The sequence below is a fragment of the Coturnix japonica genome, unplaced genomic scaffold (genome assembly GCF_054131305.1).
Source record: "Coturnix japonica strain WE unplaced genomic scaffold, WE-NBRP24 Scf055, whole genome shotgun sequence".
NCBI lineage: Eukaryota > Metazoa > Chordata > Aves > Galliformes > Phasianidae > Coturnix > Coturnix japonica.
Window position 1 is genome coordinate 122,100 of NW_028188958.1, and position 25,510 is coordinate 147,609.

Sequence of the window (25,510 nt, forward strand, 5' to 3'; positions counted from 1 at the left end):
TACTTCCTTATTGCCCTTAATGGTCAGGTACACTTAGAGGACACTCCCCCACTTTCTTCAGATGCTATTAGCTTTGCTCAGTGCAAAAGGCACCGATCACTAACACAAATAACATCTGAGATCTGCAGAACTTGGAAGGAAATACAGGAGCTGACAGAGGTGTTAGAATATCACTCATGAAACAGCACGTCTCCAAAGCTTGATTTCTTCTGTTATGCAGATACTCCTTTATCCCGCATCAGGAATGTGTGAGGACGTGAGCATCAACTGCACCAATATACAACTGATATACAACTGATATACAACTAATATATCAGTATATCACTGATATACAACTGATATACAGCTAAGCAGCCGTATCAAAGGGCAATTCTGTTGGAGCCTTTCTGCACAGGAATGCAGGGAAGCGATGCAGCCCGACTGGATGGTCACCCTGTGGGGCGGCAGAGCTCGAGGATTTGATGCTCACGGAGGAAGAGCAGCACCCGAGCAACACAGGGGAAGGCAGCAGAGTAACAGGGCAAAGCAAGGCGGAAACACGGGGAAAGCAAGGGATGAAAAGGACACGCAGCCCGGAACGTGAGTCCTGGAAGCGCTACATTGTGCCACGCTGTGACACGGGGAAGGTTTGCATCGCTCGTGTCCGTACCGGCCGGGCGGTCCCGTAAGGTGGGCTGCGGGGCGGCCCTGGACGCGCAGCCTTCATTCATTCCCGGACGCGCAGCCTTCATTCATTCCCGGACGCGCAGCTTTCATTCATTCCCGGACGCGCAGCTTTCATTCATTCCTGGACGCGCAGTTTCCCATCGCTGCGCACCATCCCCTCACGGCCCGGCACGTGACCCGGGGGCGGCGCCGCTCCCCCCCATCCCGGTTCCCCCCCGGCCCGTGTCGCCGCGCTCCCCGCCCCTTCCCGCCCCGGTACCGAATTCCCGCTGTCTCCCCGCCGAGCCGCTCTCCCCCAACTCCGGCAGCGCCGCGACTCTACTGCCCCCCGGTGGTGGCGGGGCGGTACTGCAGGCACTGCCCGCCCGGAGCGCCCGCCAGTCCATCACGGCGAGGAGCGCAGCGCTCATTCATCAGCCTCAGCAGCCAACGGGCTGCGATCAATGGGTGCAGCCAAAGGGCTGCGATCAATGGGTGATCAATGGGTGCAGCCAAAGGGCTGTGATCAATGGGTGCAGCCAAAGGGCTGTGATCAATGGGTGCAGCCAAAGGGCTGCGATCAATGGGTGATCAATGGGTGCAGCCAAAGGGCTGCGATCAATGGATGCAGCCAAAGGGCTGCGATCAATGGGTGATCAATGGATGCAGCCAAAGGGCTGTGATCAATGGGTGCAGCCAAAGGGCTGCGATCAATGGGTGATCAATGGATGCAGCCAAAGGGCTGCGATCAATGGATGCAGCCAAAGGGCTGTGATCAATGGCTCTGTGTCACGGTGGGGGCCGGTCACATCCCTCAGGGCTCAGCCTTGGGGCTGCAGCTCTTCAGGTCTCCATCAGTGACAGACGATGGCATCGAGTGCAGCTCAGCGCTGGCAGGTGACACCGAGCTGAGCGGTGCAGTCGGTGCGTTGGAGGGAAGGGAACCATCCAGAGGGACCCGGACAGGCTGGAGAAGTGGGGCCATGTGAACATAAAGAGGTTCCATAAGGCCAAGTGCAGGCGCTGCTTTGGGTCGGGGCGATCCCAGGTGTTTGCACAGACCGGGGGAAGATCTCCTGGAGAGCAGCCCTGCGGAGAAGGACTTGGGGGTCCTGGTGGGAGAGAAGCTGGACATGAGGCAGCAGTGTGCACCTGCAGCCCGCAAGGCAACTGTGTGCTGGGCTGCATTAAGGGGCGGCCAGCAGGGACGGGGGGTGATTGTCCCCCTGTGCTCAGCTCTGTGAGGCCCCATCTGCAGGGCTGCGTCCAGGCCTGGGGCCACCAGCACAGGGAGGATGTGGAGCTGTTGGAGGGTCCAGAGGAGGCGCTGAGATGGGCAGAGCTGGAGCAGCTCCGCTATGAGGAAAGGCTGGGGGAGCTGGGATGGTTTAGATTGGAGAAGAGAAGGATGCGGGGAGACCTCAGTGTGGGCATCCAATACTTGAAGGGAGTGTATAAACAGGAGGGGGAACGGCTGATTGTGAGGGTGGGCAGTGATGGGACAAGGGGGAATGGTTTGAAACTGAGACAGGGGAGGTTCAGGTTGGATCTTAGGAGGAAGTTTTTCACCCCGAGGGTGGTGACGCACTGAACAGGTTGCCCAAGGAGGCTGTGGGTGCCCCATCCCTGCAGGCATTCAAGGCCAGGCTGGATGTGGCTCTGGGCAGCCTGGGCTGCTGGTTGGTGACCCTGCACACAGCAGGGGGTTGGATGGGATGAGCATTGGGGTCCTTTGCAGCCCAGGCCGTGCTGTGGTTCCATGATGTTAATGGCACACCAGAGGTGCTGCCAGACAATGCGCACACAGAGCTGCACCTCCGTGCTGTGACAGCTCGGCTTTGTGAGGCAGCCATGGATCCTTCTGCGGCTCCTTTTGATACCGGATGAGCTGCTCGTGTCCTTCCATTGCTGCTGAACGTCTCGTTACAACACAGTGGTTTTGCTCAGCACTTTGCAGCCTGCAGCCCCGCTCAGGCCGCCTGGCAGCTCCCAAGGGCCCTGTGGGCTGTGAGCACCGTGCAGCGCTCCAGGGGAACACAGAGCCCTGTGATGGGAGCCGAAGGTGGTTCAGGGCCCCGCAGTGAGCTCCGGAGACACACAGACACACAGAGCTATTGGAGCAGCCGCTGTCTGCTCAGCGCCGTTCTCACCTCACCCAGCTCCAAACGTGCAGGGGGCACAGCCACCCACAGCCACACTCACATCCCACCCCGTTATCAGGAGCCGTGACCAGCTGCACGTCCCACCCCGTCCAACAATGACAGACATGGGCTGTAACAGAGCAGGAAACTTTATACACTGGGCAGGAGGGAAGAACTCGTTAAGGACCCACAGCTGACAGCCCGCAGGTGTGTGGCCTCCAGCTCTTATCACCCCCCCAACTGTGGCAGCCCCCACAACTCAACCCACAACTGGTTGTCTCCACCTTAACCTCACCCAGCAACCGCGTGGGCCTCAGTCTTAAGGAAAAAGTCCCTTCACCCCAAAACCGTCCTAAGGAGAGACTCGTTGTGCCAAACACCCACTTCTGACTGCAGTGCCCCTCCATGGCCACCAACAACCCCTGGAGCAGCTCCTCACCCTCCGTCCCTGCAGAGCCTCAGGCTGGACCTGCTGTAATCCACAGAGCTCCTGCAGTTGGCCACGCTGTTGGATGGGATGTTCCATGGACACGCTGTTGGATGGGATGTTCCTGGACACGCTGTTGGATGGGATGTTCCATGGACACGCTGTTGGATGGGATGTTCCATGGACACGCTGTTGGATGGGATGTTCCATGGACACGCTGTTGGATGGGATGTCTCCTGGCAGACAGCACAGCAGAGCAGACCTCAGGCAGCCTCCACTGTGAGCCCCCAGCTGCCTCAGTGCAGGGAGCTGCAGGTGGAGCCCAAGCCCACAGCAGCTCAGCAGCACCAGGGTTCCCTCACTGCCCACACAGCAGAGCCCTACAGGGACAAACAGGCTGACAGTGGTGGCCACCAGCCGTTACATGGCCACCATTATGGCCAGGACCCCACCACCATGATAACACACCGTAGTCAAACTGCAGTGCCTGGGGCTGGACACCCAGTACAGGGCTGAGGGGATGTGGTGGGTGAGGGTCAGCTCTACGGGGTCCCTGTATGGCCTTGAGAGAGTACCATGACACCTCCACGTGCCCTTGGGGTCCCTCCATGGGGTATCAGTTCTCTCCAGGCAGAACGCAGCCCTCTGGAAGCTTTGATGTAGCTGGGGGTTCCCACCATGAGTCCTACACCCAGCCTTGGGTTCCCACCATGGACCTAAGGATCCCCATGAGCAAAACCTGCTCAGCAGAAGCTTCTATGGGGCCATGGGGTTCCAACCAGGTGGTCCTTCCACACAGGGCACAGCTCCTGTAGGAGCTTCCATTGGGCCTTGACATCCCCAGCATTAGGTTTAGGGCTTCCCCCAGCCGAGCTCTGTCTCCACAAGGTTCCCCTGGCCCCAGTCGTACCTTGGCCTGCACGGCGGCGCTCAGCAGGAGGTGGCAGCCAGGCCTGGAGGGGGGCGATGCACCAGGGGGGAGCCCCAGAACATCCCACAGAATCACAAAGAGTAGGAAAACAACAGGAACTGGTGGAGTCTTGGCAGGGAGGCGGAGGATCTTGGAAAGGCAGCTGCTTCCAAGACGGCTGCTCCACCTCCAAAGTGGCAGCGATGATCCCGCACTGCTGGACGATGGAAGGGTTCCGCACACGGCAGCGTGGGATGCAGTCCTGGTCCGGGCTGTGCCGTGGGGGGCTCAGCCACGGGGGGGCTGCAGGCCGGCAGAGAAGAAGTGCTGGCGCTCAGCGGGCAGGACGGTGACCGGCAGCGGCGGGGTGGTGAAAGGAGCCCACAACGGAGTATGGGAAGCCAGCAGGGTGGCCCTGGAGAGACGGGACAATTAGGGGGCACAGGGACACTGGGTGCCCGGAAAGCACAGCCGGCCCCACCCTGCACCACTCACCTGTGGGCCAGACCGGGGGTGGAGCCTGGAGAGGGGGCTGCGGGGGAGAGGGGCAGGGTCAGAGGAGGGAGGAGAAGCTGGAAATGGATGGAGTCAAGAGAGCAGCCACGGGGTGTGGATGGGAAGTGGGTGCAGGTCAGCAGGGTGGACAGGAGGGGCTTTGGGCAGGGGGCAGGGCTGCAGGCAGCGGGATGGAAGGGCTGGGCTGCAGGAACAGGGCTGAGGGTGGGGTGTGGTTCGGGAGCCTGGGGGTGGGCACGGCTGGGAGAGGAGGTGGCACTGGCAGCAGGTTTGGGGGCTCACCCAGCCACGTCGGGGTGCTGCTGGCCGAGCGGTGCTCCAGGGAGGCCAAGCGGCTGCATGATGGAGGGGGAGAACATTTGGGGGGAAAAGACACAAATCTGAGGGTGTGCCCCCAGTTTCTGCAATAGGGCGACCTGGGGGGCCCTGCTCACCTCACCACCTGCCCACTGAGCTGCCGCCGAGGCTGTGGGGTGACTGGAGCAGACAGAGGCATGTTAATGAATTCCTCTTAAAATTGGGGAGAAACGGGTAAAATGAGGGGGGGTCCAACCTGTTGTTGCTGGGGAAGTGATGCCAATGGGCCGAGGAGTGCTGCCCCTGCGTGGAGAAATGTGGGTGCTCATTGTTGGACCCTCTCCCTTTCCCCAAAATGATAAAGCTCGGGGCTCACCTGCTCGACCGCCAGGTAGGGGAGACCTGTGGGAAGAACAGGAATTAAAGTGGGGAAAACTGGAGTAAAAAGGGGAGAAATGAAGGCATAACTGAGGAAAGGGGGCAAAAATGAAGGGTTAATTTGGTAAAAGAGGGTGTTATATGTGGAAAATGGGTAGAATGGGTAAAGGGGCGCTTAAATCTGCCTAAAGGGGATGATGAGGATGGGGACAGATTCTTTAGCAGGGTGTCTGTTGTGATAGGACAAGAGGGAAGATTTCAAACTTCAGAGGAGAGATGTAGATTGGATATAAGGAAGGAGGTTTTTCAGCTGTAAAGGTGGTGAGGCATTGGCAAAGGTTGTCCAGAGAGGTGGTGGTGGTGGTGCCCCATCCCTGCAGACACCCACGGGCAGGGGATGGGGCTCTGAGCACCCATGGAGCTGTGGGTGTTCCTGCTCAGTGCAGGGAGTGGGACCTGACGGCCTTAAAAGGGCCCTTCCAACCCAAAAGATTCTGATTGTAAACAAGGAAAAATAGGGAGCTAAAGAAGGAAAAATTAACGGAGGTTAAATGTGAGAAAAATGAGAGTTAAATATAGAAAAATGTGAGGCTAACTGAGGAAAAAAAGGAGGCTGAAGTGGTGGGGTGTCATGGTTAGCATTAAACATGGTGAGCATGAAACAAAGAAAGATGACCTCAGCCTCCCGCAGGTGCCTCCGCAGCTCCCCGTTCTCCCTTCGAAGCTCCTCCGCTTCCCTGTGGGAAGCCTGAGTGAGGCTGGGGGTGGGGGGGCACAGGGACCCCCAGGCAGTGGCTCTCACCTCTGCTTGGAGTCCAATGCCCGGCGGGCGTCCCGCAGTGCGGCCTCAGCCCGGCGCGCGGTGTCACGGTGGAAGGCCAGCAGCAGGTCCACCTGTGCCTGCTGGAAGCGCCAGGCCTAAGGGGAGAAACTTGGGGTCCGTTGTGTTTTGGGGGCGTTTACAGATGGTGGGGAGCCCCCTGAGTGCTCACCTGAGAGATGTGTGCCAGGCGCTGCCGGGCAATGGCGGCGGGGCTCTTTAAGAAGAGTGTCTCCTCCAGCTGTAAGTGGGGGAGGAGAAGGATGGCACAGGACAACATGGCCTGGTGCCTTCTAAGTGGCAGCCCAGTGGGATACAAAATAGCAGCCCCTGGTTGTAGGGGAAGGGTGTGACAAAGCGGCAGCCTGCAGATGTAAGTGAAGAGGGAGGTGCAGAAAGGTGTGTTCTGTGTGCAGAGAAGGGAACCAAAACGGGCCCCCTGAGGTGTGTTGGGGGTAACCAGAACGATGGTCCTGGGGCACTCACCTGCTCGGGGATGGGGAAGCGGCGACACGTGGCAGCACAGATGGGGCACGGTCCTGCAATGTGGGGAGGAGATAAAGGCCCCCAAATGGCGGTCGGTGGGGTCCACCCCCAGAACAGCCCCAGCCTGCAGCCATCGGGGCGGGATGGGACGGGGGGTGTTTTCAGGGGCTGAAAGAGGCGCCTCTGTGTGCCTCCATGGCGTGTGGGCTAAAGGTTCGGGTGGGTCCCTATGGGCAGCTCGTGAGGTCAAAAGACTGGGAGTCCCCAGACCGCGGGGAAGGAACACGGCGTCCCTCAGCGCCAGCGCTGTGTGGGGCTGCGGGCCCAGCAGGGGGCGGGAGTCGCAGTCTCCTTATCGCTCCGTTCTATGAGGGGCCGCCAGGGCGCTCCGTACCTGCGCCCAGGCAGGGCTCGCACAGCACGTGCCCGCAGCTGGTGACGGAGAAGCGGGCGCCGTCCTGCCGGTAGCAGCGGTTGCAGTGGAACCAGTCCCGGCAGGGAGCCGCCATGGCCCGGAGCCGCCGGGAGCGGGACGGCGGGAAGCGGCTGAGGAAAAACCGTTACAAGGGCGGGAAACACCTGAGGGAAACAGGGAAAAGGGCGGGAAGGCGGTTGGGGGCGCGGGGAGCGGCGGGTGCCGTCATGGCGCCTTGTTGCCGTCACGGCTCCTTGCTTAATTAATGGCGCCGCGCTGTCAGTGCCATTAATGAGACTCCCCAGCTTTCTCTTCAATAAAACTTTATTCCCATCCGTGTGCGGCCGCTGCCGCGTCCCGCCGCCGTTCAGGTGCCTGCGTGGAGAAGCGGCCGTTGGAGCGCTGAGCTGGGCGGGTTCCCTCAGAGCAGCGCGGCGGTCTCACCTCCTCCCCCCGGGCCGGGCCCGGCGTCCGCCTTGTCGCAGGACTGTGCGCGCTGCCTCCGCTGCGGCTTCGGGGGCGGCGGCTGGCGGCTCCTGTCCGAGCTCCCTGCGGCACGGAGCTCCGACATCCCACAGCGCCCCGCGGACATCGCCCCGCTCCGTCACCGCAGCGCAGCCCAGACCCCCCGCCCCGCTCCCCGCTCACCTGTCGGGGCGGCGGGCGGAGCCTCCGTGCCGGCCCCGCCCCCTCCATCATGGCCGCCGCTCCGCGCGGGCCGCGCTCCCGTCCTGGGCGGGGCCTGAGTGGCACGAGGGGAGGGCGGAGCTTCCGGCACCAGGCCCCGCCCCCAGGGCGGCTCCGCTCCCGGCGATTGGCGACCAGAGCTGCCACTCACCTGAGGGGGCGGGGTCTGCGGGGAGGGAAGCCCCGCCCACTCCAGGCCGGGGCTGGCGGCTTCCGGAGGGGCTGCGGGGGAATTAAGTAAATTAAGGGGAGAAATAACTGGGGGAGGGGCTTCATGAAGGGGGCGCTGGGGGAGGGTCCGAGCACCACGGGCAGCTTGTGGCAGGGGACACACCTGATGCCTCTGGGCCGGGGCTGCAGCCACGCTCCTGGGGGTAGGGGGGCACTGCGGGGGGCAGCCTGGGGCGACACGGACAGAGTGACCCGCAGGAACCGCCCAGCGCCCCCCGGGGTCACAGACCAACCATCGCCTCCACAGCACTGCTCGCACCCACCCCGTCTGGAGGCTGTTACCCCATTCAGCACCACGTAACACCATCAGCCCTCAGCAGGACCCTGTGATCCCCACTTACCCCCCCATGACCCCCTGCAGTATTCCCAGTTCTGTTCTCCTGGACAGCCCCCCCTCCTCCCCCGGCCCCCACTGACCCCCCCATCCCCCCCTCGCAGCGCCCTGTTGCCCCCCAGCCCCTCACCCCCCGCTCACCGGCCGAACTCCTCCTCCTGGGGGCCGCCTCCCACCGCCTCAGGAGCCCCGAAGTGCTGGGGAACGAGGAGGAGCGCTGTGCCTTTAAGGGAGGCCACGCCCACCCCAGAGGGGGCGGGGCTTAAAGGGGCGGGGGTCGTCTTTGGGGGCGTGGCCAGGGGACATGTAGCTGCTCATTGGAGCATTGAGTGGTGGGCGTGGCCAATGGGAGGGCGGGGTTGTGAGCAGGGGCGGGGCCACAGCCTGGAGGCGTGGCCTGTGATGGGGAGGGGGCGGGGCTTGGTGCCGGCTGGGCGTGAGCACGTGGTGCGGGGGCAGCAGACGGGACGTGGGGTTGGGGCCGAGCCCGTCTCCATGTCCAGGACCTACAGGACCTATAGGTATATATATATACCCCATATAGGCTATGGGGCTGTGGCGGGGCTGCGGGTCGGTGGGTGGAGTTAGGGAGCAATGGACGGGGCTCGGTTGGGGTGGGCTGGGATACTCACCATTGGGTGCAGCTTGGGATCCCCCTCAGAGCTCCCGGGGGGTGACGGTGAGTCCAGCCCCTCGGCCTGGCCTGTGTGCAGTGACATTAGTGCTGCTGCACAGCTCTGCATTACCATGATCAGCGAGGTGAGATGGTGGCTGTGCAGGCGCTCACCCATGAAGGCGGAAGGTGGGCGGGTGCGGCGGCAGCGTCTGTGTCGCTGCAGCGTCGGTGCATCCTCCAAGGGAAGAACCCCAAAGTCCTTTGGTTTCATCTCAAAATTGTCACGTGAATCCAACACCCTCAATCCACCCAAATCCACAGCAGACCCACAAAACTCCTTCACTTCCCCACGCATAAGCCTACCCCGGATCCCCTGCCCTCCTCCCAAAGCTCTATGGTACTCAAAGCCTGGAGCACAGTCCCCAGAGCCCATGGACTGCTCCCATATCTCCCCTGTGATCCACAGGGCACCCCGACACCCCAAAGGGATCACCCGTCCCCGCATGGGATGCACACGCCCCCCAGATTTGGGATGTTTCCCAAACTTCTGCCCTCCTTACAACATCGACACCCAGCTCCTCGTCGGTGCTGTTGGACGGCTCCTGCCCATGGGGACTCCTCGGATCCTGCAGGTGCTGGGCCTGGAGGCACACGGGGGATTTTAGAAGGTTTGGGATCAAGAATGTTGGAGAATATCAGGGACCTCAACGGTGTTGGGGGAATGAAAAGTTGTTGGATGGCTGGGAGGATGCTGGAGGACTTTGGGAGGTTGGAGGACACCACAGAATGCTGGAGGACCTTGAAGGATGTTGGGAGACCCAAAAGGTGTTGGAGGATCTCAGGGGGTTGGAAGTCTCCAGAGGATGCTGGAGAACCCAATGGGTGCTGGAGAACCTCAGGGAACTGGAGAACCTTGGAGGGTGTCAGAACTTTGGGGGCTCACAAAGGAGCCGGTGGCTGTTGGTGAATCGGGGGGGACTCACCAGAGCTTGGTGGACACGGCGCAGCTCCCGCAGCAGCTCGGCCACCACTGCCTGCGTCAGGGACGTCACCAGCGCCAGCTGCACCTCCCTGAGCACAGGAACACTTGGGTGGTGGCAGCCCCAGCTCTCCTTCTAGTGCCCACCAGTGCCCTCCCAGTACATTCCGGTGCACCCTAATCCCATCCCAGTGTTCCCTGCTCCCCTTCTAATCTCCCACACATCCCTCCCAATATGTCCCACTGCCCTCCAGTTCCCCTCAGCACTCCGCCAGTAACCCTCAATGCCCTCCCTGTATATCTCAGTGCCCTTTCAGTATATCCCAGTGCTTCCCTGTATATCCGAGTGTATTCCCCTACATTACAGCATCCTGCCAGTACGCCCCACTTGCTTCCATTACACCCAAGTGGCTTCCTGGTGCTTTACAGTGTCTCCCTGCTCATTTTGAATCTATCCTAGTTCACCCCAATGCTCTCCCAGCACATCCCAATCTATCCCAGTCCATCCCATTGTCTTCCTGCTATATCTCAGTGCCTTTCCAGTCACCTTTAATGCTGCCCCAGTCCCTCTGCCTATCCCATTATGAACACTCCCATTCATTTCCAATACACCCCAATGTTCCCCACGGCCCTTCCAGTGCCTTCCCACCACACCTCGCTCCCATCTATCCCGGTCCGTCCCGGTCCTTACCCCAGCTGCTCTCGGATCTCCTCCCCTGCCCGCTCCAGCAGAGCCCCCGGGGCCAGGCCGGGGGGCAGCGGGGGGCGTGGCCGAGGAGCCCCCCCCAGCCACGCCCCCCCTGGCCACACTCCAGCCGCCGTGGCCCGGGGGCAGAGCTCGGCGGCCCGGCCCAGCAGCGCCTCCAGCAGCACCTGGGGAAGGGGGCTGCAGGTTGGAGGGGGGACTTCCATAGAGGGGACGCCCCCCTGGAAGGCCCTTCCCTCCTCGTTGGGGTTTCAGCCACGTCTGAGGGCCTGCAGCACTCCCAGCTCCTCCAGTTCCCTCCCAGCAGCTCACAGTCCTTTCTCTGTTCTCCCAGTCCCTCCCAGCACACTCCCCATCTCTGACTCCATCCCAGTCCCTCCCGGCTCCCTCCTTGTCCCTCCCAGTCATTCCCATGTCCCTTATTTCCTCCCCCCCCTCCATCCCGGTTCCCCATCAGACTCCTCCTTGTCCCCCCCAGTCCCTCCCGGTGCCCCCATTGCTCATGGTGCCCCCATTGCTCCCGGTTCCCCATTGCTCCCGGTTCCCCATTGCTCACAGTGCCCCCATTGCTCCCGGTGCCCCCATTGCTCACGGTGCCCCCATTGCTCACGGTGCCCCCATTGCTCCTGGTGCCCCTATTTCTCACCTCCAGCTCCTTGTCCACCGCCTTGGCCACGTCCCCCGCCACCCCCTGCAGGAGCAGCTGCAGTGGCCCCGCTCCAGCCCCGGCCGGTCCCAGCGCTGCCAGGCTGGGGAACAGCTGGGGGGGGTTATAGGGTCAGGGGGGTGCTCATGTGACCATGAAGTCATAGGGGGTCATGGGGTCATGGGGGGGCACGGAGGTCATAGAGGTCATGGGAGTTCAGGAGGACTGTGGCAGTCATGAGGTCATGTGAGGTCATGGGGTCATGTGAGGTCACGAGGTCACATGAGGTCACGGGGTGATGAGATGGTGGGTTGTGGGCAATAACCATAACACGGCAGAGTTGGAATTAGCCTTAAAGCCGACCCATCCCCTCCCCTGCCCCAGGCTGTGCCCCCCAGCTCGGGCTGCCCAGTGCCCCAGGTCACAGCACGCAGCCCTGGATCCATCGGACCCGGCTTTTCATGGCCCAGGACCCCCCAGGTCCTCCTCATCGGGACTGATCTCACATGGTTCTTCTTCCACTCGCTGCTCACAGCTGAACTGCCCCGACCCAACACCTACACTTGGCCCTACTGACCCCCATTCAGTTCACACGTGCCCACTATTTGAGCCTGCCCAGGTCCCTCTGCATGGTGGCACCACATCCTTCTGTTGTGCCGCTCCACAAGCACGGGGCCACCATCACAGGAAGCACAGCTGGGCCCAGTAAAGGTGAACCTGATCCCAACAACCACGTCCCCGGTGAAGGTGTTCAGGCACTGCAGCCCCACACAGAGCCCTGGGGGACACCTGAGCACCTCCAGCCCCTCACTGAGCCCCTGACCACAGCCCAGCTGCAGCCCATGGAATGGTAAAATCCACGTCTTCCCACACGGGAGATGTGGTGCCAACAGCCCTGCAGGAGCCCCAGCAGATGACACCATCAGCTGCTTTGCATTGGTCTGTGGCAGCCATCGCTCCATCACAGAAGGGCACAGTGTGGGTATGGCCCGGTCTGCCCGGGGGGAGCTGTGCTATCTCAGACCAGCTGCTCACCCCTCACGTCCCTGAGCATCTCACAGCGGGATCTGGATCCAGCAGGGGTTGTACACGTTCGGTCTCATCAGTTGCCCTCAAACTTGCTCTTTGATTACAGTGGGAGGGACTTTGCTCCCCCACCTCCACCTGGAGAGACGAGTGAGATGTGGCTGCCGGTGAAGCCCAAGGCAAATAACTCACTGAGTGCCTCAGCCACCTCCACGTCTGCTGCCTCAACCCCCTCCTCATCCATCACAGAGGGTGCATTCCTCCCAGCCTGTTCCTTCAACCAAGGGACCCGTAGAATCCCTTCTATCATCTGCCACACCTCGCCCAGCACAGCTCCATCTGCACCATGGCTTCCCTGATGACATCCATGTACTCTGCCCAGGGCACCCATCCCTGCTCCCACTGCCTGAGTGTTTCCATCTTACTCCTCGAATGGGAGGTCACAGAGTCATGGGGGGGAGGGCAGAAGGGTGGTGTGAGGTCATGCAAGGGGTCATGAGAGTCATAGTGGTCATGGGACAACATGGGAGGCCATAGGAGTGATGGGGGGTCATGAGGTTATAGGGTCATGGGAAGTCAAAGCAGTCACGGGGTATCACAGAGTTCATGGGGGATCACAGGGGTCACAGGGGAGCAGTGGGATTCATAGGAGATCATTGGGATCATGGGGGGAGGAGGGGGTCATGGTGAAAGTTTGGGACCCATGGGGCAGTCAGCACCCCAGGGCTGATTTTGTGGTGCTGGAGGAGATCTGGGGTCTCGTTTTTTGGGGAAGGACACTGTTCTGGGGGGTCTTGGGGTGTGAGAGGGCTTCTGTTTTTTGAGGGGGAGTTCTATTTTTATTGTGGGGGGGGGGGTGCGGATATGTTTCAGCTTTGGGAGGAGATGCTTCATTTTGGGAGGTATGCTTTAATTTCTATAAAGACCAGGTTTCTTACGGGCTCTCTTTATTTGGGTGGGAAGCTTCAATTTTGGGGTGAGATGTTTCTATTTTGAAGGTGATTCTATTCTGGGGGGATGTTTCTGGGGTTCCCTGAGGGGGAATGGGGGGAATGCTTCAATTCTGGGGAGGAGCTTCAACAGGGGAGTTGGATTCTCCAGTTCCAATGGGTATGATGGGGTTTCCTGCAGGGCTCCTGGGGTGCTCTGGGGGCTCAAATTTGTGGGGGAGATTCTTCAATTTGGTGGTCATATGCTAAAAATCTGGAGGCGGGGGTTGTTGGGGTCCTGTGGATATTCCTGGGGTTCTTTGAGGGTTCTGTTTTTTGGGGGGGAGAAGATGCCTCAATGTGGGGGTCAGATGCTCTACTACTGCTGGGTGCAGTGCTGGGGTTTTTGGAGTGTTTTGGGGCAATCTTGGGGCATGCAAGCTCCAGTTGGTCTCTGTTGGGTACATGCTGTTGGGGTGCTCACCGCACGCGCGTTCCTGGCTTCCCGCAGCAGCTCCTGGGCCTCTGCAAGGTCACGCTGGGCCCCTGGGTGCCCCCGCAGCCCCCGCGCCGCCGCCTGCACGCGTCCGCTCAGCCGGCAGAGCATCTGCAGCACATCTCCTTGGCAAAAGCCCTGGCAACCACCCTGGCAACTGGCAACCATCCCGGCATCCCCTCAACAACTGCCCCCATCATCTCAGCAACCTCCCCAGCAACTGCCCCAGCACCTCATCAGACACCTCCCATCACCCAGGCAAGAATCCATCCCACTGCCCCAGCAATCACCCCAGCATTCTGTTGGAACACTTCCCATCGCCCCAGTAACCATCCCAGCAAACACCCTTGCAACTGTTCTGACGATCTCTCATCTTGGCAACCACTCCAGGAACAACAGCAGATTCTGCTCTTATTGCCTCAGCAACTGCCCTGGGAACCACCAAGGCAGCCCCTCAGAAACACTCATAATCACCCCAAAAGCTGCCTTAGCAACCACCCCAGTAACCTCCCAAGCATCCTTCTGGCCACTATCCCGTATTCCTCTCGCTTCCCATATCTGCCCCATGGCTGCCACAAATCAGCCCCACATCTGTCCTCTCCTGCCCCACAAGCACCCCCAAGACCCCACGTTCCCTGTGCCCACGGGGAAAGATTACTTGCTCGGCCGTGCTGGTGACAATGCCCCGCTGCAGCCGGAGCACCTGCTCTGGTGGCACCTTGGGACCGCGGCCATTGCGTAGGAGGCACCACTGGATCTTCAGGAAGGAAATTGAGATGCCTGAGACTCCCCAACACAAATTATAGAGAATCCCCAGCTGCCTCCACCCACCTGCTGCCAACCGGTGTCTGTTCGCTCTGGGGCACTTCGGTAGGCAGCTGTGAGATCACAGAGGGGAAGGGCCATGAAGGTCAATGTGTGGTTGCTGTAGAGAGGACATGGATCTGCTTGGGATTCCACTGACCAATGCACAGTGGGTTGTTTGGTCAGCAGCTGGTTGATCACTGTCGCATCAGCTGACCAGACTGGATCCCACTGACTGGTTTAAATGAGTTGACTGCTCCAAAGATGACTGACCAGCCTAGAGATGGTTGCCCAGTCTAGAAGCAGTTGAGTGGTTGTGATCCAATTGACAAGTTTGGGTTGGGTTCTCTGGTCTAGACGTTGTTGACCAGTCTAGAACCAGTTTACTAGTTGTGAACCCACTGACTTGGCTGGGATGGACTGCCCAGTCCAAAGACTGTTGACCAGTTTAGAACCAGTTGTTAACCCATCAACCCATACAGAACAGCCAGTTGCACAGTCTAGAATTGACAAGTAGGTCCAAAAACTGGTTGGCCTGTCTGGAGATCCAGGTATCATGTCCAGATCTGGTTGGTTGTTTGAACCTGGTGTTCACACACTCCAGAGGGGGTGTCTACCTGCAGTACAATATGCTCGTGGTCCCACTTACCTCTCCATTGCCCTGGCGATGTCCTGGAAGCCCACAGCTGTCGTGTTGTTCCTGTCCCAGCTGAGGCTCCTGCCATGGGACCACAGGTGACATCGGGGTGGAGAGACCACCCCTGAACCCCCTGTGAAACCACCCACCCACCGCAGGGTGCTGTTGATCTGCAGGGCCTTGGCCAGCATCTTGGCGCCCATGTCCTCCATGAGGTTCCCGCTGAGGTCCACTTTGGCCAAGCAGGCATTGCTGCCCAGCGCATTCACCAGGATACAGGTCCTGGCCTTCAGCCTCGATTCAGCCACTGACAGCGACTGCAGGGACTTATGGGAAGGGCAGAGAGGACATGAGATGGGGTCCGGGGGATCCACAGAAGTGTATGGAAATCCACCTGCCATCCCACCATCCTCTGGGGAACTCACGCAGTCGTCCTCCTGGATGACCTGGACCAGCTTGTGGAGGATCTCCTCCAGTGTTCTGAAGGGGGGAGAAAGAGCAGTGGGACATGGACACAACCTGGCCCATGGGGTCTTAGAAGATGTCAATGAGTACTCTGGGGTCTTGGTGGGCCTCCATGGGCACAGTATGGCCCATCGGGTCTTGGTGGGCTTCCATGACACAACTTTGGCCATTAGGATCTAAGTGGACCTCCTTGGACTCAGCCCAACCATGGTTCTGTTTATGTCCTCCAGGGCCGGTGGGAAGGAGGGCCCTCATAAAGCCCTATGTGACCAGGGGGAGTCCAGCAGGGGCACTCACCGTGCCTTGACACTGAAGTTCTTGCCCAGCCAGAGATGCTTCAGGGCCTTGTTCCTTCCCAGGGCTGGTACGAGCGTCAGCAAATCGGCATCAAAGCCTGAGAGAAGCGTGGGGAGAAACTGGAGATAGCGGCAGGGTTCCAGGCCAGCCCCCAGGATGGGGTTTCTCCCTCTTCTCACCATTATCTGAGAGGTCCAGGCTGCCCACAGCACTGATGCCCCCCAGCAGCTCCTCCAACACACGAGCCCCTGGCGAGCGGAGCTGTAAGGTGGCACCAAGAATTGGACAGACAGAAAATGAGGTGAGAGGTGGAGCGCCCACAAGGACCCTCCCACCCTGGGCCGTGCCCTCACCCCACCTCACAGCCACTCAGGTCCAGGTGGAGGTCACTCAGGCGGGTGTTGGCGGCCAATCCCTGTAGGAGAGACCTGGGGAGGGCAGGTCATGGTGCGCCCACCACCCCATCTCCCAGGAAGGCAGCGGACCACCCCGGGGGATGATGCTCACCTGAGAGCTTCAGGGGGCAGCCGCACGCCGGCCAGGCTGATGTGGGACAGGGCAAAGGTGCTGCAGAAGAACTGCTGCAGGCTGGGTGGGACCTCACGGGTCTTCCTGAGGGGAGGCGGAAGCAGGGCTCCATCAGCCCTATACATCTGGGGCCAATCAGGGACTCCCCAGACCAACCAGTTGGGCCAAAACCCAATGAAGCCCTTGGACATCCAACAGAATTTAGACCACCCAACACAGTACCCGACCACCCAATGGGGTTCCTGACCACCCAATGAGGTTCCTGACCACATAACAGGATGTTCATCCACCCAGTGGTGTTCCAGATCACCCAAGAGATTGGCCAGTTGGGTGCTCCAATGCCCAAAGGGGTCCTTCCACTATTCACCAGGGTGCTCAACCACCCAATGGCATTTCTTGATTGGTCAATACAGCACTCCAGTGCTCAGAGGGGTTCTCTACCACCCATCAGGATGCTCTACCACACAGTGGGATGGCCAACCACCCAAAGATATTCCAGACAACCTCTCTGCCTTCGTGACTGGCCAGTAGGGTACTCCAACTCTCAATGGGCTCCCAGCCACCTCCCCAGGCCCCACCTGCCCCCTGCCCCACAGCCACCATCGACATGTGGGGCAGGAGCTGACCGGTGGCAGAAGCTGTTCCCGGCCACGTTGAGGTAGCTGAGCCGTGAGCAACAGCCGTGCAGCAGCGCCCCGAAGAGCTGGGAGGCACAAGGGGGGCATCAGCCCCACGACTGCCCCAAGGCAGCCCCATGGCGACCCCACAGCCCCTCACCACATCAAGGGCGCAGTCAGTGGAAGCCAGGTCAAGGTGCAGGAGGGCGTTGGGTTGAGCCAGGAAGGCAAAGAGGTCCTGGAGGTGTGGAGTAGAGCCTGACCCCATGGCTGCTCCATAGTATACCACCCAGTCCCATAGTACCACCCACCCCATCCAGCACCATCCATCCCATCCAGCCCTATTGCATCCCATTATACCCTGCCCGACACCCCCTCTCCAACCCCATAGTAACTTCTCCAGTCCCACAACTCCTTCTCCAGCCCATAGCATCCCCTCCAACGCCATACAGCCTACCCAATTCCATAGCACCACTCCAGTCCCAGTACCCCTCATTGACCTCCACTGCCCCACCACCTCATAGTACCCCATCCCTGCCCCATAGCACCCCATTCCCATCCTACAGCGCCGTGGGGGCTGCCCAGCAGCCCAGGATTGTGGCCCAGGTCCAGCAGTTGTAGGGCACTGCGGAAAGCAGGGTTTGCGCCCAGCGCCCGGCCCAGCGCTGCCAATCCTGTGAGGCAAGTGTGGGGTGCAGTTCCCATGGAGGAGACCCATAGGAACCCATGGAGGCACAGAGAACCACAGCACACATATACATTCCAGTATTTCCATGCACAGCCCAGTATCTCCAGGGGACTCCCCAGAACCCAACAGGAACACCAGTATATTCACTTGCACCTCACAACCCCGAATTATACCCCCCCAAAATATTTTGGTACCAAAACAATCATTTTCACACCACTAATCTGTCCACATTTAGAGTGCTCCCCGCTGCTGCAGAAGCAGCCCAATAACACAATCTCCCCCTCCCACCAGCCCAACGGACATCGCCATAACCTCAGTGGACACCCCAACACCTCCATGTGCACTCCAGTATCCCCATGGGGCTCCACATTATTCAGTAGGTCTCCTTAACTCCACAGGCACCCCAAAACCTTATGGGGCATACCGTCATCTAGAAGGCACTCCAATTTTCTTGCGGGCACCCAATAGCCCGACGGGTCCCCATCACACTGCAGGGCACCCCAAAACCCTATAGATCACCAAATGGCCCCTTAATATCCATTCCCCTCCCTCATATTCCCTCCAGTACCGCATACCCATCACACCCTCCCTGCTCTCAACACCCCCTGCCCCACAACACCACACAGAGCCCCCAGACCCACCTCGTGCCCCCAAGCCACAGTGAGGCAAGCGTAGCCGTCGCAGTCCCCCGGGCAGCCCCAGGAAGCGCTGACTTAGTGCTGCCAAGCCTGGGAAATGACTCCAAAATTGAGGGAGTGCAAAATAAGAGCAGGCCCCAAAAGTTTGGGGAACACCAAATAAGTCTGGTGGGGGTGGAGGGAATCAGGGAGTCAGGGGCTTTGGGGGCAGTGGATGCTTCAGAGTAGAAGGGGAGAGTATGAGATTCTAGGGGGATTTCTGGATTACAGTAATGGGATCTGGGGGACAATTAAAGGTGCAAAGGGGCATTTAGGGTGGAATTTGGAGGAAGAATTCCTGGGGTGCAAGAAAAGGATTTGAGGTCTAATGGGAGAATTGGCGCGTTCTAGGGAGGTTTTTAAGTTGCTATAAGTGGGTTTGGGGTGCCATGGGGAGCTTTGAGGAGCAGTAGGAAATCTGGGGAGCAGTGGAGATAAGGAGGTCACCTTTGTCCCCCAGGGATCCACGGGGCAGCTCCAGGCATCGCAGCGGTGGGTCTGGGTGCGCCGCCAGCGCCGCTGCCAAGCGGGAGGCGAAGTCCCTGGGGAGGGAATGCCAAATTTGGGCACCTCAAACTCTGAACCACCCCGAGCCCCCAAATCTCACCCCAAATCCCCCCGGACCCACCAGGTTCTCACTCAAAACACAAAATGCACACAGAATTCCCCCAAAGGCTTCCTCATGCACCCCAACCCAAAGGATATCCAAACGCCTTAAATCTGATCCCACATAATCTCACCTCCCCCCAACTAAAGGGGACATCTCCAATTTCGTACCCCTCTGAAGCATCCCAGCACTCCACAGGATTCCCCCCAAACCCCATCAAGATATTCCCCAAACCTCTTAAATTCCACTAGTATCTTGTCCCTTCATACTTAGGGTGCACCCACAAATTTGCAATCTACCATGTCCCTTTAAACCTATACAGCATCCCCCAATAGCTCCTCCAAAGTTCCCCTCCAAACCCCAAAATCCACCCTAAAAGCCACAGATCTTTCCCCTCCCACATTTTGTGTGCACCAACAAATTTGGGGCCCTAAAATCCCCCCAAAACATTCAAAAATGCCCCCAAACCTCTCAAATTGCTACTTAAACCCACCCCCTATCCCTCAGCCCCTCATGCCTTAAGACGTACTTCCCAGTTTTATTTGAAGTATTCTGAAGTCCTCTACAATCCTAAAAAATCCTAAAATATCCTCAGCCACCCAACTCCCCCCTCAGGATCCCCCAAATCTCCACAAATCCCCACCATCACCACCCCAAACCTCCCAAATGCTCCAGATTCCCAAACTCATAACAGTTCTCCCAACCGAACCAAAATATCCACATCTCCCTCCCAAATGTACCAACATCACCCTGAAAATACCCTGACACCCTTAACATTTCCCCCCTAAAAAGACAAAATTCCTCCAAATCCCCCCACACACCCCCAAAACCAAACAAAATGGCCCCAAATCTCCCCCAGAATCAACCACGATCCCCCCAACGCCAACAACATTGTCCCAAAAATCCACCCCTCCAAAACTCCCTAACCTCCAAAAATCACCCATATTCCCCCAAATCCTTCCAGTATGGTCCTCCAAAATCCTCCAAAACCATCTTAAATCCTGCCCCAAATTCCTCCAAAACCATTCTAACATCTCCATCCCTCAGGATCCCCCCAAATCCCACCCCTTCCACTTAGGGTGCACACCCCCAACCCCAAGGGAATGGACCCCGAGCGTACGCGTTTAACCCCACGTTGTCCAGGATCAGTTCCTCCAGCGCGGGTGAGCGACGCACAGCGTGCAGCACCTGTGCCTGCACCTCACTGCTCTGCACCACAACATGGGAGACACCAAAATTGGAGGCAGAACCCCAAAATGGGGAGCACCTCGAGAACGGGGCAGGGGTGGGGACCCAAAAACAGGAGTATGGAGGGTTAAGGGAGTGAGGGACTCCTAAAATAGTGTGGAAGGATTGAGGGAGTTCCCAAAACTGCAGGGGCCCTGAAACTTGTGGGACCTCAAGACAGAATGGAGGAGGTTATGGAAACCCCAACATTGATTTTGAGATGGAAGTGAGGTGTTGGGGGACCCTGAAGATGGAAGGAGTTCAAAAATGGGGCAAGAAGGTAAGCAGATCACCCCAAAGCGTGTGTAAAGGGACAGTGGGTTCCCCCAAATCTGAGTACTGGGGGAATATGATCGGAGGGGTCCAACAGTGGGGGTTTGTGAGGGGATCCCAAAGTGGAGGCTGTGGGGAGGTGCTGGGTTTGGGGTACACACCAGGCGCAGGTCACGGCAGCACAGCCCCCGGAACCAGCGGTTGTAGCCCAGTGCTGCCACTGCGAGCGCCAGCTCCCTGCAGCAGTGCCACCAGTAAGCACACACAATTCCTTTCCGTATCCCCGAGCCACCTCCCAGCGCTCCCAGTAAGCATCAGTGTACTTCCAGTAGCTCCCCATTGCCCTTCCACGGCCTCCATGTGCTCCAGACCCCCTCCCAGTATTCCTATTCTCCCTCCCAGTGCCTCCCACTGTTCCCAAACCCCTTCCACTGACCCCTTTCCCCTTCCAGTGCCTCCCAATAGCCCCGAGCCTCTTCCCAGTGCTCCCAGTAACACCCAGTCCCTCCCAGTACTCCCAGTGCCACCATCACCTGCTCTCCAAGTGGCTGAAGTCCCGCAGATCGAAGCATCGCCGCTCCCCCGCATGGTACAGCGTGTCCACGTCCTGGGGGGACCCCAAAACCCCCATAGCCCCCCGAGACACCCCCAGAGAAATCCATAGACCCCATAGACCCATCACTGGCCCACAGGACCCCATAAACCCACTATGGCCTCCCAGGGACCCCCTAAGGGTCCGTGGAAGGACCCCAAGGACTCCCCAGTAGCCCCCATAGAGCCCCAAGACTTCTGTCCTTAGTGCTGAACCCACAAACTACCATAGACACCCCCCCCCCCCCAAAACTCCATACTCCCTTTGCATCCCAAACCCCACGGAATCCCCCACATTTATTCCCATAGATCCCTCAGGACAACAGAGACCACTTAGACCCCCAAGACCCCCCAAAGATTTCCCCATAGACCCCTCAAGGCCCCCTAGGAACGCCATAGAAACCCCCCAGAAAGCTTCTCATAAACCCCGTCGGCCCAGCCAAAATACCCCCCCATACCCTCTGAAATACTGCCCTCATATGTTCCCTCAGAGGCCTCTAGGGACCCCCTAAACCTCCCAAAGCCCCCCAGAGAACCCCTTAAAGCCACCCCCAATGCCCCATAGCCCTCAGCTCCTGCCACACACCCACTGCACCTCCTCCCGGCAGCTCAGCCCGTTGTAGTCACACAGCGCCGCGTAAGTGTCCGAGAAGCCCCCTGTGGGGGTCGGGGGGGAGGAGTGGCCGATGTTGTCCACGCCCCCTCCCCAGACAGCGCCCACCCGGCGACAGGCCCCGCCCCCGGACCCGCCCCTCACCGCAGACGCTGGGGCCGCTGGACGCGGAGCTCTCCGACGTGGGGGAGGTGTCGAGGGGCGGGGCCGGGGGGAGGGTCCAGCTGCGAGTGGGACAAGCGTGAGACCCCCCCCCCCCCGCAGCCCCCCGGTGTGTCCCAGTGCGTCCATTCCCACCTCAGCTCATCCCAGTACACCCAAGTCACTCCTCGTGACCGTCCACCCCAGTGCCCTCCCTGTTCATCCCAATGCCCCCAGACCCCCGTCAGTCCATCCCAGTATAACCCAGCGCCATCCAACCCTCCCACAGACCGCTCCCAGTATATCCCAGATCCTTCCCCTCCCCGTCCTGCCCTCTCCTAATGCCTCCCCCTCCTCCTACCCCAACCCCGTCCCACCATATCCCCCCTATGGCTCACACGGGGGGGGCGCAGGGCAGGGCCCGCCCCAGGGCAGCTCCCAGCTCCCGGGCCAGGCAGGCGGCAGCAGCAGGGCTGGCAAGAGCCAGAGCCAGGGGACCCCGCTCCGTGTCCAGGCGCACCTAGGAACTGGGTGTACTGGAAGGCACTGGGAGGCATTGGGGATGTGGGGGGGTGGGGGGCTGGTAGAGGCCTGGGGGTAACTGGGGGTCTCTAATGGAGATGGAGGGGACTGGGGAGGGACACACTGGAAGGCACTGTGAGGGGGTAGGAGGGCTCTAGGAGAGACTGGAGGAGTACAGGGAAGTTCTGGAAGGTGAAAAGACACTGGGGTGTCTTGGAAGAAAAGATTACACACCAGGAGACTGGGAGGATGGAGATAGAACAGGACGTGTCCTGAGAGGGACTGGGAGGCACTGGGATGTACTGGGAAATCACTGAGAGGTGCTGGGGGGGCACTGGGAAAGTAATGGAAGCTGACTGGTTCGTACTGGTCCATAATGGGAGGCAATGGGATATACGGTAAGGACCTGAGAGGCAATGGGAGTCACTGGATGGAGACTGGGCAGGCAGTGGGAGGCCACTGGTCCAAACTGGTCCATACTGGGAAGCATTATAAGTCAAAGGAATGACTGAAGGGGATCATTAGGGGGGTACTGGCAGTCACTGGAAGGGCACTGGGGCACACTGGGAGGCATGATGTATTCTGGGCAAGTCGTTGAGGGTCCCCAGTCCACATTGGCCCATACTGGTCTGCACTGGGAGGTGCTGGGTACCTGGGTGGGGCTGGTGGCGCTGATGCAGCGAATCTCCAGCACACTCAGGGAACCTTCGGCCTGGCAACAAATAGGAATCTTTGTGCACATGGACATGCAGATGGACATGCAAATCCTCACGGAAATCTTTGCGCAAACAGGTACAAACGGGCTCAGCAGGGTGAAGACCTTTGTGCAAGAGGATGGACTCCATGTACTTATATTTGTGCAAATCCTTGTGCAAATGATCGTGCAATTTTCCTTCATGTGAATGTTTGTGCAAAAGTCAGACTTGTGCAAACAGTTCCTTCTGTGAACCCTTGTGCAAATGCTCACACAAATGCTTGTGTTATGGAACAGGCTCATGCAAATCCTCACGTGGTTTCTCGTGCAATGGATTGTGCTGGGGGATGGACTCATTCAGATCCCTCTGAATGTCCCTATTGATTATGAACATCCCAGTGCCAATCCTTGTGAAAATCAAACACATTCACTTATGCAGATTCGCATGCAAGGGCTCACCTTGGCCGGTGTGGTGGGGCCAAAGAGGTGCAGACGCCAGGCAGTGAGGGCCTGGGGGACAGAGGCAGGGACCCAGTGCTCCCAGTGCCTCCAGTGAGAGCTCAGACCCTTCCCAGTGCCCCCTGGTTCTCCCAGTGATGTCCCCGAGCCCACAACTTGGCTCCTTTCCCTTTTCAGTGCCATCAGGCTCCCCCCCAGAGCATCCCATTTCCCCTTCAAGTGCCTCTGTTCTCCTTCCCAGTACCTCCCAGCGCCCCCAGACTCATTTCAGTGTCCCTGTTTTCAGTCCCAGTAGCCCCTGACCCCCTCCCAGTGCTTCCAGTAACTCTTAGGTCTTGAATAGCGAATGTCCCAGACCCCCTTTCAGCGTTTCCATTTCTACTCCCAGTACCCCTAAGCCTGATCCCAGTATTGCCGTGCTTCCAGTAACCCCTATGTCCCTCTCAGTGCCCTCAGTCCCCCCTCCCAGTGCCCCGAACCCCCTCCCATTCCTCTCATCCCTCCCAGCTCCCACCAGGATCCTCTCCTCCAGGCGACGGGGTTTGGTCTCCAGGCGGGCACGCAGCAGCAGGTGGATGCGGGGCCGCCCCAGGGCCCGGCGGATGCTTTCTGAATGGGGTTGGGGGTTACGAGGGGAAGGATTCACCCCGGTAACCTCCCCCCAAACGCCCCCCAGTGCGATCCCCCTCCCCGCTCCCATGGCCGTTCAGCGCCTGTTTCAGCACCACGGACAGCGCCCGACCCCGAGCCGTAAGCGGCGCTTTGGGGGCACGGGGGGAAAAGAGGGGGGGGCTGGGGAGCAATAGGGGGGTTATGGGAGAACCTGGGGGGTTATGGGGTCTGGGGGGTTATGGCGGGACGTGGGGAAGCATGGAGGGAATCTGAGGGGGTTTATGGGGCTAGGGAGCTTATGGGGGCGATATTGTACATTAGGGGCCAACAGAAGGGTTGGGAAGGGTTGGGGGTGTCTTATGGGATTATGGGGGGATGTTACAGGGTAATTGGGGCGAGTTTATGGGATGGTTGTGGAGGGGATCTGCGGGGAATGTGGGGAGTGCGAAGAGGGGTGCTGAGGTGCTGAGGTGATGGGGAAGGTCAGTGGAAGGGATATGGGGATTGTGGGGCTACAGAGAGTGATAGGAGGGTTATGGACGGAATATGGTGGCTCCACAGAAAGAAAATGGATCGCTATGGGGTGATGGACTGATTGGCACTGAGATCTGGGGAGATATGAGGAGACTGGATGGGGGATGTGGGGAGATATGGGGTGAGTTTTGGGGGTCTCTGAGCCCACAGGGGCTCATGGGGGACCCCATGGAGGGAGATATGGGGGGAAATGAGGGGAAATTGAGAAATGGGGGGGAAAATGGGGGGATTCGGGCAGGATTTGAGGGGAAATAGAGGGAAATTGTGCACGGATCTGGGGGGAAATAGAAGCATTTAGTCGGGATTTGAGAGTAAATGGGGAGATCGGAGGTGAAACGAGGGGAACTGGGTGGGATTTAGAGGAAAATGGGGGGATTGAATGGAAAATTGAGGGGATTCAGCGGGAAATTGGAGGATTTTGAGAAGGCTGGCGGTGAAATGGAGGAACGTGGGTGGGATTTGGGGTGAATGGAGGGATCTGGGGTAATAGGGCGCCGGGCGCCGGTACCTTGCAGCTCCCGGGACACGTCCCCCGCCGGCGGGGCCATGCCGCGGCCGACAGGAGCCGAGCCGAGCCGATCGACGCCGGAAGTTCCCGAGCGGAGCCGGAAACGTCCGAAGGATCCCGAGTGCAGCCCGGCTCTTCCCGGAGCGCTCCGGCGACCCCCAGCGCCCCCAGTGCCCCTCCCCAATAACCCCCTGCCCCTCCCCAATAACCCCCAGTGCCCCCCCCGCCCCTCCCCAGTACAGTTAACCCGTGACACGCGCTGTCCCAATACCGCCTTGTACGACCTCAGCCCCCCTATTCCCCTGCTGGCCCCCATAACTCCCAGTTCCCC

At 59.5% G+C, this 25,510-nt stretch overlaps 2 protein-coding genes across 2 annotated transcripts; both read right to left on the bottom strand.

Moving 5' to 3' along the window:
• Positions 1–2,917: 2,917 nt before the first annotated feature.
• Positions 2,918–7,243, bottom strand: RNF212B (ring finger protein 212B). Its single transcript, XM_085533181.1, has 12 exons — positions 7,015–7,243; positions 6,621–6,673; positions 6,307–6,499; positions 6,117–6,232; positions 5,991–6,051; positions 5,313–5,338; positions 5,193–5,239; positions 5,074–5,116; positions 4,922–4,974; positions 4,619–4,655; positions 4,124–4,538; positions 2,918–3,593 (listed from the first exon to the last, which is right to left on the bottom strand). The coding sequence occupies exons 3-11, from the start codon at positions 6,412–6,414 to the stop codon at positions 4,412–4,414; spliced, it is 618 nt and encodes a 205-aa protein (XP_085389307.1). The 5' UTR covers positions 6,415–6,499; positions 6,621–6,673; positions 7,015–7,243; the 3' UTR covers positions 2,918–3,593; positions 4,124–4,411.
• Positions 7,244–7,341: 98 nt separating this feature from the next.
• On the bottom strand, positions 7,342–25,495 carry LOC107305687 (capping protein, Arp2/3 and myosin-I linker protein 3). The gene is made up of 36 exons (XM_085533196.1): positions 25,180–25,495; positions 24,040–24,134; positions 23,526–23,576; positions 23,025–23,084; positions 22,249–22,370; positions 21,854–21,933; positions 21,683–21,753; positions 21,039–21,112; positions 20,667–20,742; positions 20,126–20,214; positions 18,846–18,940; positions 18,363–18,449; positions 17,598–17,707; positions 17,194–17,271; positions 17,043–17,119; positions 16,396–16,500; positions 16,247–16,316; positions 16,068–16,149; positions 15,889–15,985; positions 15,552–15,606; positions 15,280–15,452; positions 15,139–15,207; positions 14,517–14,610; positions 14,344–14,442; positions 13,674–13,796; positions 11,235–11,348; positions 10,574–10,755; positions 9,887–9,974; positions 9,464–9,544; positions 9,075–9,138; positions 8,920–8,990; positions 8,429–8,484; positions 8,057–8,228; positions 7,874–7,944; positions 7,684–7,777; positions 7,342–7,584 (listed from the first exon to the last, which is right to left on the bottom strand). Exons 1-36 carry the CDS (start codon positions 25,493–25,495, stop codon positions 7,360–7,362), a joined length of 3,666 nt encoding a protein of 1,221 aa, XP_085389322.1. The 3' UTR covers positions 7,342–7,359.
• Positions 25,496–25,510: the final 15 nt, after the last annotated feature.

Excerpts from the sequence above, each read along its gene's own strand:
- LOC107305687 (XM_085533196.1), bottom strand. The coding sequence starts at position 25,495 with ATGGGGGCCAGCAGGGGAATAGGGGGGCTGAGGTCGTACAAGGCGGTA. Across the intron at positions 20,743-21,038 it reads TTCAGCCACTTGGAGAGCAG|GGAGCTGGCGCTCGCAGTGG; the intron begins GTGATGGTGGCA and ends GCACTGCTGCAG. Across the intron at positions 17,120-17,193 it reads CTGACTGCGCCCTTGATGTG|CTCTTCGGGGCGCTGCTGCA; the intron begins GTGAGGGGCTGT and ends TGTGCCTCCCAG.
- RNF212B (XM_085533181.1), bottom strand. The coding sequence starts at position 6,414 with ATGTTGTCCTGTGCCATCCTTCTCCTCCCCCACTTACAGCTGGAGGAG. Across the intron at positions 5,240-5,312 it reads CCTACCTGGCGGTCGAGCAG|GGGCAGCACTCCTCGGCCCA; the intron begins GTGAGCCCCGAG and ends TTCTCCACGCAG. Across the intron at positions 4,975-5,073 it reads CTCAGTGGGCAGGTGGTGAG|CCGCTTGGCCTCCCTGGAGC; the intron begins GTGAGCAGGGCC and ends TCCATCATGCAG.